Source organism: Cetorhinus maximus, chromosome 4 (assembly GCF_964194155.1).
Source record: "Cetorhinus maximus chromosome 4, sCetMax3.hap1.1, whole genome shotgun sequence".
Taxonomy (NCBI): domain Eukaryota; kingdom Metazoa; phylum Chordata; class Chondrichthyes; order Lamniformes; family Cetorhinidae; genus Cetorhinus; species Cetorhinus maximus.
The window spans coordinates 63,054,768-63,068,272 of NC_135882.1; the positions used below are offsets into that span (position 1 = coordinate 63,054,768).

At 41.9% G+C, this 13,505-nt stretch overlaps 1 protein-coding gene across 3 annotated transcripts in view; it reads right to left on the reverse strand.

Moving 5' to 3' along the window:
* mib1 (MIB E3 ubiquitin protein ligase 1) overlaps positions 1-13,505 on the reverse strand; it is a 187,280-nt gene that overhangs the window by 120,557 nt on the left and 53,218 nt on the right. For all 3 annotated transcript variants that reach the window (XM_078540225.1, XM_078540222.1, XM_078540223.1), the window contains exons 6-9: positions 9,669-9,873; positions 9,360-9,543; positions 7,240-7,384; positions 3,278-3,411 (exon numbers count right to left, since the gene is read on the reverse strand). In XM_078540225.1, coding sequence (XP_078396351.1) covers positions 3,278-3,411; positions 7,240-7,384; positions 9,360-9,543; positions 9,669-9,873 — 668 coding nt within the window. The remainder of the gene's footprint in view (positions 1-3,277; positions 3,412-7,239; positions 7,385-9,359; positions 9,544-9,668; positions 9,874-13,505) is intronic.

The window sequence follows — 13,505 nt, forward strand, 5'->3', positions numbered from 1 at the left end:
TAAGGAGACCAAAACTGTGCCCAGTAATCGAGGTGTGATCTCACCAATGCCTTGTACAGTTCTAGCAAGACTTCCCTACCTTTATACTGCATCCACCTTCCAGTAAAGGCTAACATTCTATTTGCTTCTTAATTATTTGCTGTACTTGCATGTTAACTTTTTGATATTCATGTACAAAGAGCCGAGATCCTCCTGTGCCACAGCATTCTGCAGTCTCACCCCATTTAAATAATATTGCACTTTCTCTGTTTTTCCTGCCAAGTGGGCAACGTCATATTTTCCCACATTATTTTTTTTTTATTCATTCATGGGCTGCGGGTATCGCTGGCTAGGCCAGGATTTATTGCCCATCCACTTCAGAAGATCGTGATGAGCTGCCTTCTTGAACCACTGCAGTCCATGTGGTGTAGGTACATCCACAGTGCTGTTCGGAAGGGAGTTCCAGGATTGTGACCCAGTGACAGTAAAGCAACGACAAAATATTTCCAAGTCAGGATTGTGTGTGGCTTGAAAGAGAATTTCCATGTGGTGGTGTTCCCATGTGTCTGCTGCCCTGTCCTTCTAGATGGTAGTGGTATTGGGTTTGAAAGGTGCAGTCTAAGAAGCCTTGGTTCCTGCAGTGCATTTTGTAGAAGGTACACACTGCCATTATACTGTATCTGCCAAATTTTTGCCTACTCACTTAACCCATCAATATCCCTTTGCAAATTCTTGGTATCCTCCTCACTTGCCTTCCTATCTATCTTTGTGTCATCAGCTAATTTGGCTACAATACACTCAGTCGCTTCATCCAAGTCATTAATATAGATCATAAATAGTTGAGGCCCCAGCACTGATCCCTTTGACACTCCACTCGTTACAGATTGCTAACCTGAAAATAATCATTTATCCCAATTCTCTGTTCCTTGTTAGTTAGCCAATCCTCTATCCATGCTAATGTATCATCCGCAACACCATGAATTCTCATCTTGTGCAGTAACTTTGTGCGGCACCTTTTTGAATGTCTTTGGAAACCTAATTACCCTACATCTACTTGTTCCCCTTTGTCCACCCTGTTTATTACATCCTCAAAGAACTCTAATTAATGTCAGTCAAGTAGAATTTCCCTTTCATCAAACTACTTTGACTCTGTCTGATTTGCTAAATGTCCTGCTACTACCTCCTTAATAATGAATTCTAGCATTTTCAAAAATTACAAATGTGAGGTCCAACTAAATAGTATTTTATCACAACTTTTCATATTGGAGTGTACATATTGGTCAAACTTGCACTCCCAAAAAGAAAATCAGAATACATTGGGTAGTATAGCTTTAATATAGGGATCCTGGTTATATATTTGGAGTTTTTATTTTATTTTACTTACATTAGAATTGTGTTAAGCATGAGGTTAACGTAGCACCTTCATCAAGAGCCAGTTGGAACTTGATAAAGCTAGTATACTATTGAACGTTCAAAGAAAGAAATGTAAGAAATGCCTCTACTGTGGATTATTAATTCACCAACATGCAACATAGTACCACACAATAAGTCACTGACCTACAATCTCACTGTATTGGAAGCTCGAGAGACAGCCTTTCTACTTAAGGATTTGTTTTTTTAAAAACACAGATTTAACATACGGCAAGCCAACCAAAGCAGTCCTGCACAAATTCTGGACATTAGCTATACAATAAAATTGGTTCAGTTACCAAAACAGGTAGATACAAAGTCTGCATGTTAGAGAATAATGTGAATAAGGAATCTACAATTGGCAAAGGAAACTTTAAAAGGTCGGAAAAATTGGGGTGGAGGGGAAAACTGACAGTTAATGTCTGTTTGCTCTGTTGGCCATAAGGGCCCTACATGAAATTGGTTTTAGCGGTCTTAATCCATTTCCTATTGTGCATGGGTCCCACAAAGATTGCACCAACATGAGATTCACTGGCAACACCACTCAGAAGCCACAAGGTGGCTGATGTGGGAAATGGAAGCTGGATCAATGGTGCAAGCCATGGCTCTAAGTCATGCCGATAGGGCAAAGTAGGGCAGCTTTATTCTGCACCTAATTTACTAGGTCAGGCCTGAAGGAAACACTGGATCCTGACATTTGGTGCCTGAAATGAAGACAGTCCCATTCTTTACGAATAATATCTCTCACCTTGATGAGTACATAAAATCCATAATTCTAAAGAAGCAATTATAAATTCTTAGCTTGAAATGGCTGCCCTGCCGCTCATCATATTCTTACACAGCTCAACTAAAGCAAATTAAGACACTTTTTAGTGATATATTCTGTAATTGACTAACAAAACGAGCAAAATTAGTATGCTTAGGGCATTAAGAACAGCATTGGTTTGACAGGGCCATTTGTGATGTAATATTGTTAATTCACAATGGAATTCCACACTGGGACCATGCAAACGTTTGTACAAAGTTATTTCAGAACTACTTAAAGTGAAGTCATAGACGAGAGTTGAACAAATTCAAATATTCTGCAACTGTAATGGCTTTAATGTGCCACAAGGTGACAGAATTGCACCCAGTTCCTAATGTAAACCATAAACTCAATTTCAGAAGCATGTTTTGATGAAGCTGGCACGAGCAAAAGCCAAGCATTTGTAATTATTAAATGGTTAATGGCTAAGAAACCAGGTCAAAGTCATGGCAGATGATAACACTGACAAAATAAATGTAACAACATGTTAGGTTTCACAAAGTAGAAACTTGATTTTTTAATAGAAATAAGACAACATCCACATCCTCCATTTAAACAGGGTGATATTATGGCATTCCGCTCTTTTAAAGTGATAACAAAAAATCAATATCACATCAAAAGCAATGTGATATCTTACAAGTACTAACAAGCTCTGCCCTATTGTGGTGAAATGTAATTTGAATCCAACACACGCTTTTTTAAAATCCCCTTCCTTTTCCTATCTGTTGGAAGGAGCTTGAACTCCTCTAGCACCTCTCCACACCGGTAGACTGGGGCCTAGCAGAGTTGGGAGTCATACCCAAGCTGCTCAAATGCCTTCTCTTGGCTTGGTTAAGTGACCCTGTCAAAGGCCAATTAGCAGGCCATTCATCCTATTGATCACAGGCAACATGTTACTCATGGAAACGATTAGGCAAAAATTAATTTAAATACCCATTGAAAATCCCTATGGCAATCTTTTGGACATTTTTACGGCTTTTTAATTTCTGTTCCAGATTTGTTTTTCCCATGTTACAATTTCTACAGAAGATATCTATTAATACACTGGCATAAAGGAGTAAGATGTGTATTGGAAAGACTCACATCAACATCTGGTCGTGCCATTATTTCTTCCACTTTTGCAACATCACCATTGGCTGCAGCTTTAACAAGTTCTTCGTTAATGTCTCCAGATTCCTGTGTTTCAAATAATTTTTTCAACAGTTGGGACAAACGCTCTGTAAAACAAAAAATTGCAAACAGAATAGCCTACAGTGAAGGCCTCCAATCCAACAAAACAAAAATTTTTTTTTTTTTTAAGAACTTGTTCACTTGCCCGTGATTTTGCTCAAGAGTTGAGAAGCAGAGTCTCAGAAGAGGATGAGACTGTAACATCAAGACAGAGCAGGAATTGAATGCTAACAAAGGGCCTATACCAGGGGGGTCTGCAACCTGTGCCTCATTGAAGTCTTGCGCTGCTCCAGACCTTGATCAATCAAACCCCTTTTGACGGTAATCAAGTGGCGTATTTCAGGATTTTTAAAAACTTTTATGAACTTGTGCTTGCAAGAAAGTATCTTTACTTTACTCTAAAACATTGAAAATGTTGTTGAGATGAGTCTTGTTCATTATTATTGGCATTTATATAGCAGCATTGCGGCTCTCATGATCTTGCGATTTTCACTACGTTTTAAAAATTGCTCTCATTATTAAGATTGCCAACCTTTGGCCTAGACTAATTAGAAATCATGAGGTGCAAAGACAAACATAGGATGGGAAGAAAGTAGCAATGAAGAGATAACATCCATCATAGTGGTGCCCCAGAAACTGGGAAACAAAGGTAGATAGTAGTACTGGAAGCCTTAGAGATATGAGCATATCTTAAAAGATAAATTATAACTTCCTGCTCATTTTTAGCAATTTGTAATGCTGGCTGAAAGGGAGTTCATTATTTTATTAGCCTTGAAAGCAATGAATCAAATCAACCAGCAAGGAAAGCTTAATTTCTATTGCCCATTTGTTCAATAAATTTGCTCTCAAAAGTCATCATTTACAAAACTGATGCCCAAGTTGAACATCAGACATCTCCAATCATATTATGGGGAGGCCACTTAAGTTAACCATCTTTCAACGGCCTAATGAGTTTGGCTTTCATCTTATGTGCATTTTCCCACTATCCTCCTTGGCTAGATATATGGGGAGCAAGGTTCTAACACAGGACTATTCTTCAGTCAAACCTGCCAACTTTCAGCATTTTTCTTAGTCTTCACTTCCACCAGGTTCCTCTCACCCATTCCTTGTTCTCACTGGTTGGTTTCTCTGCATCATCTGATTCTTGGCCGCTATCAATAGCCTCATATCATTCTCGACAGCCAACCCAACTTGTCGACTGCTCAGCAGCCATTCTCAGCTATTATAAAAACAAAAAATTACTGTGGATGCTGGAAATCCAAAACAAAAACAGAATTACCTGGAAAAACTCAGCAGGTCTGGCAGCATCATCGAAACGTCAATTAACTCCGCATTCAAAGGATCATCCTCCGCCATTTCCGCCAACTCCAGCATGATGCCACCACCAAACACATCTTCCCTTCACCCCCACCCTGGCGACATTCCATAGGGATCGTTCCCTCCGGGACACCCTGGTCCACTCCTCCATCACCCCCTACTCCTCAACCCCCACCTATGGCACTTCCACATGCCCACGCAGAAAATGCAACACCTGCCCCTTCACTTCCTCTCTCCTCACCGTCCAAGGGCCAAAACACTCCTTTCAAGTGAAGCAGCATTTCACTTGCATTTCCCTAACTTAGTCTACTGCATTCGTTGCTCCCAATGCGGTCTCCTCTACATTGGAGAGACCAAACGTAAACTGGGTGACCGCTTTGCAGAACACCTGCGGTCTGTCCGCAAGAAAGACCCAAACCTCCCTGTCGCTTGCCATTTTAACACTCCACCCTGCTCTCTTGCTCACATGTCTGTCCTTGGCTTGCTGCATTGTTCCAGTGAAGCCCAACGCAAACTGGAGGAACAGCACCTCATCTTCCAACTACGCACTTCACAGCCTTCCGGACTGAATATTGAATTCAACAACTTTAGATCTTGAACTCACTCGTCCATCCCCACCCCCTTTCCGTTTCTTCCCCCTCCCTTTTGTTTTTTCCAATAATTTATATAGATTTTTATTTTCCCACCTATTTCCATTATTTTTAAATCTATACCTGTAATGCCCTGTCAGTCTTTCCACCCCACCCCCACTAGAGCTGTACCTTGAGTGTCCTGCCATCCATTCTTAATTAGCACATTCTCTTAGATAATATCACCACCTTCAACACCTCTTTGTTCCTTTATCTGTGACATCTTTTAATTATCTGCTCCTATCACTGCTTGTTTGTCCCTACAACCACCCCACCCCCCCCCCAACTTCTCTCCCCCCCATCACCCCCCCCCCCCACCACCCCCCCACCCCCCACCTTAAACCAGCTTATATTTCACCCTTCTCCTATTTTTACTTAGTTCTGTTGAAGGGTCATGAGGACTCGAAACGTTAACTCTTCTCTTCTCCGCCGATGCTGCCAGACCTGCTGAGTTTTTCCAGGTAATTCTGTTCTTGTTTTGGATTCTCAGCTATTAGTTTGTTCCACACAGGTCAGCAATATTACAAACCTGGACCTCCTTATTTTGCTGTCCCACTATTTTCTTTACATTCAAGGCCTGCATTTCATAGCCTGAGGAGTCATTTTCACTTTGTAGCAGTTCCACATGCACTAAAATTTACATAGAGCGAAGATTAAGAGGTTGTTAGTTGCCTGGCAACATTATGGGGCAGAGTGGAATTTTAAGTTAGCAAAAGGCATAAGGACATTTAAAAAGGACAAAGTCAAATGTTAGGGTGTAGCAGTATGGAGGGATTTTCAGTGTAATACAGATAATATGAGTTAAGTTGCAACAATATTTTGATCTGTGTGAATTATAATCTACAATTATAAGGCCGTGAAGCAGAGGGGTAGGACCAGCTCCACATGTGATACTGAAAAGCATGTGTGGAACACTACTTATAAACATTTAACAATTGGTCAAATATTGCGGAAAATAAGACATGTTGAAGCTTTTCGTCTTGCACTCTTTGGGACACTTCGCAAGAAAGCGTTCATTGCCAGAAGCGCAATTCTAGGACAATGATCCAAAACAAATTAACCATGACCTTAGTCCCATTCAAATGAACATACAACTTAGGAGCAGCAGTAGACCATTCAGTCCCTCAAGCCTGCTCCGCCATTTGATCCGATTATGGCCTCTACTTTACTGTCTACTCCCTTGTCAGTTAAGGATCTATCTAACTCAGTCCCACTGCTCTCCAGGAAAAAAAATTCCACAGACTAACAATCCCCAGAAAAAATTTCTCCTCATCTCCGTCCCAACTGGGAGACCCAGTACCCCCAAACCGTGTCCCCAAGTTCTAGTCCCTACTACAAGGGGAACATCCTTTCAACATCCACCCTTGTCAAATCTCCTCAGGGTAATATTTTTCAATAAGATCACCTCTCACTCTATTCGCACTTCCTCCCACAAGACCACAGATCACTGCCCCACTCCAATAATGCCAGATGCCAGCATCCCCAATGCTGCAAGATGCTGGCAACTGCTAGAATTCCAACATCAAAATAAAATTTAAAACAGAAGAACTCAGAAGAGAGAACACAAGTTCTTGTCATTTGCTATCAATTTAGGAAGGCAGATTCTGTGGCCTGGTCATAGAAGGGGTCAGATTCTAGGTGCAATTTGAAGGGGTGAACAGGGAAGTGCAAGTCGAAAAGCTTCAATATGTCTCTTTTTTCAGCAATATTCAAATTCTGTACTACCAAACAACTAATTGGTCAACTTTTCAGTGACTATAACAAAATTAAGCAAAACTATCCTTGAAGTGTTCTTATTTTCGCTGATGCTGAACTGCATGGACGGCAGTATACTGCCCTTTAAGCACAATGAGCAACACCTAGTGTAACTGTGGTTTACAGTAAGAATACAAAAGGAAAGAGGAACTTGTTTCAGAGGTCGATATGTACCACCAGATGCATTGCTCACTGCAGATCCAGCCGATGCCACTTTAGTAACAGCTGCAGGATTGTATGTCCAAGAAGTCCCACAAACTTCTACTTTCAAATCACTGTCAGAGTAAATCTGTTGGACACGCCCAACTTTCCCCAAAGTCTGTATCAAAACAAAAACATTTCACAGTTTAGACAATATGCTAGTATTCTCAGTATTATTGAGTTGTGGAAAGATTTCACTATTTTCAATACTTCAATTTGCACCTATACCCTTTAGTAGCTAAATTTCTAAGTCTCCTGGTCAGACTGTTGTATTTCTGATTCTCTCACCCAAACGCTCCAATCATTGACAAGATTTTAAAACTACGACTGGCTTAGGCAGCAATAAGGTCATATTATTTCCGTGCTGTATATTTTCCAAAAGATTCAAAACATGTAAGAGGAACAGGTGCTGGGAATCTGAAAAAAAAGAGATAAATAAAATACTGGAAACCCTCCATAAGTCAGGCAGCATCCATGGAGAGAGCAAAAGTATTGCTTCAGGTTGATGAATTTTCATCTTAATATTCAATGGCATTACCATCGCTGAATCACCCACTGTCAACATCCTGGGGGTTACCATTGACCAGAAACTGAACTGGACTAGCCATATAAATACTGTGGCTACATGAGCATGTCAGAGGCTGGGAATTCTGTAGTGAGTAACTCACCTCCTCATTCCCCAAAGCCTGTCCATCATCTACAAGGCACATGTCAGGAGCATGATGGTTTACTCTCCCCTTGCCTGGATGAGTACAGCTACAACAACACTCAAGAAGCTCATCCAGGGCAAAGCAGCCCACTTGATTGGCAACCCTTCCGCAAACATTCACTGCCTGCACCACCAACACACGTGGGCATCAGTGTGTACCATCTATATGGTGCATTGCAGGAACTCACCAAGGCTCCTTAGACAGCATCTTCCAAACCCACGAGCACTACAATCTGGAAGGACAAGGAGTGCAGGCACATGGGAATACCACCACCTGGAAGCTCCCCTCCAAACCACTCACCATTCTCACTTGGACTTATATTGCTGCTCCTTCACTGTCTCTGGGTCAAAATCCTGGAACTGCCTCCCTAACAGCATTATGGGTATACCTATACCACATGGACTGCATTTGTTTAAGAAGACAGCTCACCACCACCTTCGCAAGGGCGGTTCAGGATGGACAATAAATGCTGGCCTGGCCAGCGACACCCACATCCCATGAATGAATTTTAAAAAACTACAAGTTGCACTTCAGCAGTTCACCAAGGCTCCTTTGGCAGCACCTTCCAAACCCTCGACCTCTACCACCTAGGAGGGCAGGGGCAGCAGATGCATGAGAACACCATCACCTGCAAGTTCCCCTCCAAGCAACACAACATTCTGACTTGGATCTATTTCATCATTCCTTCACTGTTGCTGGGTTAAAATCCTAGAACTTCCTAACAGTACTCAGGGTGTATCTACACCGAATGGACCTCAGAGGTTCATGAAGTTGGCTCACCATCACCTTCTCAAGGGTAATGAGAGATGGACAGTAAATGCAGGCCTACCCAGCAACACCCACATCCTGTAAAATAAAATCTTAACCGGAAGTTACAGATTTAATGGTTAAATCTCATTTCTTCCAGTCCTGATGACAGCAAAGTTCTTGTAACTTTCGATAGTTTTCAAAAGCTCAACTGAAATTCAACTTTTTCTGCTGCAGCCACACATTTCTCAGGATGTAACAGATCATCATTCTGGAAACAGTAAACTGAGCTCTGAGTGTAAATAACAAAAACGTTGGTGGTATTAAAAAAAGACAAAACTGAAAGAATAAAAAATCAACTGAGGGTTAGACTGGATTCACAAATAAGGCAGCAGCCCCCTATTATTTGAAAGCATAAGGGATTTATACCCCATGTAGTGTCAAACTGAAGCAGTGAAAGCCTGCTCCTTGTAAGGAGCCCCTGTCCTTTTCATTCCAAATCCAGGTTAGGCTCTAATTCCAGGTTTACCCTCCCAGTTTAGGACGCGTGCAAAACAGCAATAGCTCCACAGACACTAAAATTCCAGTGTAAATGCATTCTTAAAACGTAGCCATAAAAAATTAATTCCTACTTACAGGGAGCATTGCTTCAGCCCATTCTCCATGACCTCGCTGAAGAAGCTTGATTCTCTCCAAGTCATAACATATTTGAACCAGGTCACCAACATTGAACTGTGACGATCCACCTTCCGCTCCCTGAACTGCATCCCCACTTCTAACCACATTAGCTTTAGTAAGAACTGCAGGATTGAATGTCCACCTATAGGCATAAAAAGTCATTTAGAAGCTTGACTTAAAGAACTGAAATGCCATAATCTAAAAAGACTTGTTTCTGACATATTTCAGTATTGTGCAATTTTCTCTTCTGATCTTTTTTCTACATACCTGTTGCCACTTGGATACTGTACTACAATGTCATGATCTTCATCAATGCCACAGACCGTGCCAGTGGTTGTTAATGTCTCAAACATACCATCAGTCCAACCACCATGCCCATGTTGTAACGACTGAACAATCTCTAGATCCAGATCAATATTTACAAGATCACCGATCTGTAGACCACCAGGGTTCCGACTCCCATTTTGTTCACCTGGTATCATTTTTATATGAATAAACTGATCAGAATGCATACCAATACTTTAAACAAGATACATACATAAAATGTCTCAAAATAAAACTTAACCTTGTATTGTGCTAGAAAATAGTCTCAAAAATGAAGTGTGCAATGCTGTCACCTGGTGGTCAAAATTAACAAAATTTTCCATTCCAACCAAGGAATACTGTATAGGCAGCAGAGACTTGATAGTACCAAATGGGCCTGAATAGAGTTGCACACAGTTGAATGTGCTTTTTAGGTAAAGGATTGCTCAACCTTCAGAGCTCATGTGGAAGCACTACATTAATTAGTCACAAAGAAAACTGCAAAATGGTTTACCGTTGGCGACCAAGTTTAGTTTTTACTCTCTTATTTGTGAGACTCTCCCATACTATTAACAGTTTTATCAAGACAAACTCCAAGTGTAGAGAGCTAAACTGGGTACAAATTGAGACTAAAAGATCAGTAACTCGAACAGAGAATCTTAACGGCACAGAAGGCAGCCAATCGGCCCATCGTGTCTGCACCGGCACTCCAAATGAGCATTCTGACCTAGTGCCATTGCCCTGCCTTTTCCTTGTACGCCTGCACCTTGTTTCTATTCAAAACATAGTGGATTGCTTTCTTTTTCCAAGTGTTTCATAATAGGATTTAAACAGGTGGGAAAAGCTGCAGTGTGGCACACTCTTTGTCACAAGAGGCTGTTACCTAATGCATCACCTAAAGCCTTGTGTTTGCTGTTTAGGAATTAATAACATGAAGAATAACTGCTCGCCGTTTAATTGCTCCTCCAATTTGCAAAAATGTCAAGGTTACCACAAAGAGAGATCCTCATCCATTCAGCCTCAAAGGCCCAATTAAGATTTCCAATCTCCCTAGTTGGTCTAGTTATACTGACTATATGCACATCCCAAAACTGCTCCATTAATTTTAAATAGAAGCTCAAGTTTTAGGCCACCAGGCACCCAAACCTGGAAAGATAATTGTACCCACTAAATATGCACCTGTTCTCTTTAGCTGGGGTAACAGTACCTTGATTCTTGGTTTCATCTAAAAACATCTCTCATTTGAAAAAAAAACTGAAAAATACACTACCAGGATGAATATCTTATCCAATACAAATAAAATAGCTTGGTATTTTTTCCAGAGAGGGTTCTGTTTGCTTCAAAAACAATGAAAGCACTTAATATCCCTCCCCCCCCAGCATGTCATAGCTCCCTGAAGGCAGAAGGAAGGAACTTGTGGCTGCACAAAAAGTCAATCCGACATTAAAATAGCCATAACAAAATTGCTTAAGTAAATCATTGACAAAATGCATTGATTGGTCTGTGAAATATTCTGAGTTGCTTCGATGTTGATGGGAGAGAGAACTTTTTTCAAAAACCTGGAACTCGCTGCCTACAAGGGTGGAGGAAATGAGGAAGATCAATTATTTTGAGAGGAAATTGCATGGGGATTAGGGAAAAATAAACCTGCAAGGCTATGAGGATAAAGGGGAATGGGACTGATCGATTGCTCTTCGGAGAGCCGGCATGGACTCGATGGGCTAAATGACCACCTTCTCTGCCATAATACAAAGAACAAAGAACAAAGAAAAGTACAGCACAGGAACAAGCCCTTCGGCCCTCCAAGCCTGCGCCGATCATATTGCCCGTCAATTAAAACCTTTTGCACTTCCGGGGTCCGTATCCCTCTATTCCCATCCCATTCATGTATTTGTCAAGCTGCCTCTTAAACACCACTATCGTACCTGCTTCCACCACCTCCTCTGGCAGCGAATTCCAGACACTCACTACCCTCTGCGTAAAAAACTTGCCCCGCACATCTCCTCTATAGTTTTCTCCTCTCACCTTAAATCTATGTCCCCTAGTAATTGACTCTTCCACCCTGGGAAAAAGCTTCTGACTATCTACTCTGTCCATTCCACTCATAATTTTGTAAACTTCTATCAAGTCGCCCCTCAATCTCCGTCGCTCTAGTGAGAACAATCCGAGTTTCTCCAACCTCTCCTCATAGCTAATAACCTCCAGACCAGGCAGCATCCTGGTAAACCTCCTCTGCACCCTCTCCAACACCTCCATATCCTTCTAGTAATGTGGTGACCAGAATTGCACGCAATATTCCAAGTGTGGCCTAACCAAGGTTCTATACAGCTGCAGCATGACTTCCCAGCTTTTATACTCAATACCCCTGCCAATGAAGGGAAGCATGCCATATGCCTTCCTGACTACCTTATCCACCTGCGTTGCCACTTTCAGTGACCTGTGGACCTGTACACCCAGATCCCTCTGCCCGTCGATGCATTTAAGGGTTCTGCCATTTACTGTATAATTTCTGCCTGTATTAGACCTTCCAATTACCTCGCATTTGTTCGGATTAAACGCCATCTGCCATTTCTCCGCCCAAGTCTCCAACCGATCTATATCCCGTTGTATCCTTTGACAATCCTCTTCACTATCTGCAACTCCTCCAACCTTAGTCTCGTCTGCAAACTTACTAATTAGCCCAGTTACATTTTCCTCCAAATAATTTAAGTATACTACAAACAGCAAAGGTCCCAGCACTGATCCCTGCGGAACTCCACTAGTCACAGCTCTTCATTCAGAAAAGCACCCTTCCACTGATACCCTCTGTCTTCTATGGTCAAGCCAATTCCGTATCCATCTTGCCAGCTCACCTCTGATCCCGTGCGACTTTACCTTCTGTACCAGCCTGCCATGAGGGACCTTGTCAAAGGCCTTACTGAAATCCGTGTATATAACATCCACTGCCCTTCCATCGTCGATCATCTTTGTCACTTGCTCGAAAAACTCGATCAAGTTAGTGAGACACGACCTCCCCTTCACAAAACCATGCTGCCTCTCGCTAATATGCCCATTTGCTTCCAAATGGTAGTAAATCCTGTCACGAAGAATCTTCTCCAATAATTTCCCTACCACTGACGTAAGGCTCAACGGCCTGTAATTTCCTGGATTATCCCTGCTACCCTTCTTAAACAATGGAACGACATTGGCCATTCTCCAGTCCTCTGGGACCTCACCCGTAGCCAGTGAGGATACAAAGATTTCTGTGAAGGCCCCAGCAATCTCCTCCCTTGCCTCCCTCGGTACTCTGGGGTAGATCCCATCTGGACCTGGGGACTTTTCCACTTTAATATTCTTCAAGACGCCTAACACCTCTTTTTTGATCTCAACATGGTCCAGGCTATGTACACACTCTTCCCTAGACAAATCGGCCGCTAAGTCCTTTTTTTTGGTGAATACTGATGAGAAGTATTCATTTAGTATCTCTCCCATTTCTTCTGGCTCCACACAGATTCCCACCTCTGTCCCTGAGTGGGCCTACCCTTTCCCTGGCTACCCTCTTGCTTTTTACATATGTATAAAAGGCCTTGGGATTTTCCTTAATCCTGGCTGTCAGTGACTTTTCATGACCCCTTTTAGCCCTCCTGACTCCATAATGACTGTATGAGCAATTTCACTTTCAACTCACTCACTTCCTCCAAATGAAAGATATTGCTATTGGTTCCCACATAGGTTCTAGCTATGCCTGACTTTCTTTGGGATATGTGGAACATTGTTCCAATCCTACTCAGGCCCCCTCCCTCACTTCTTTATTCCAGTACT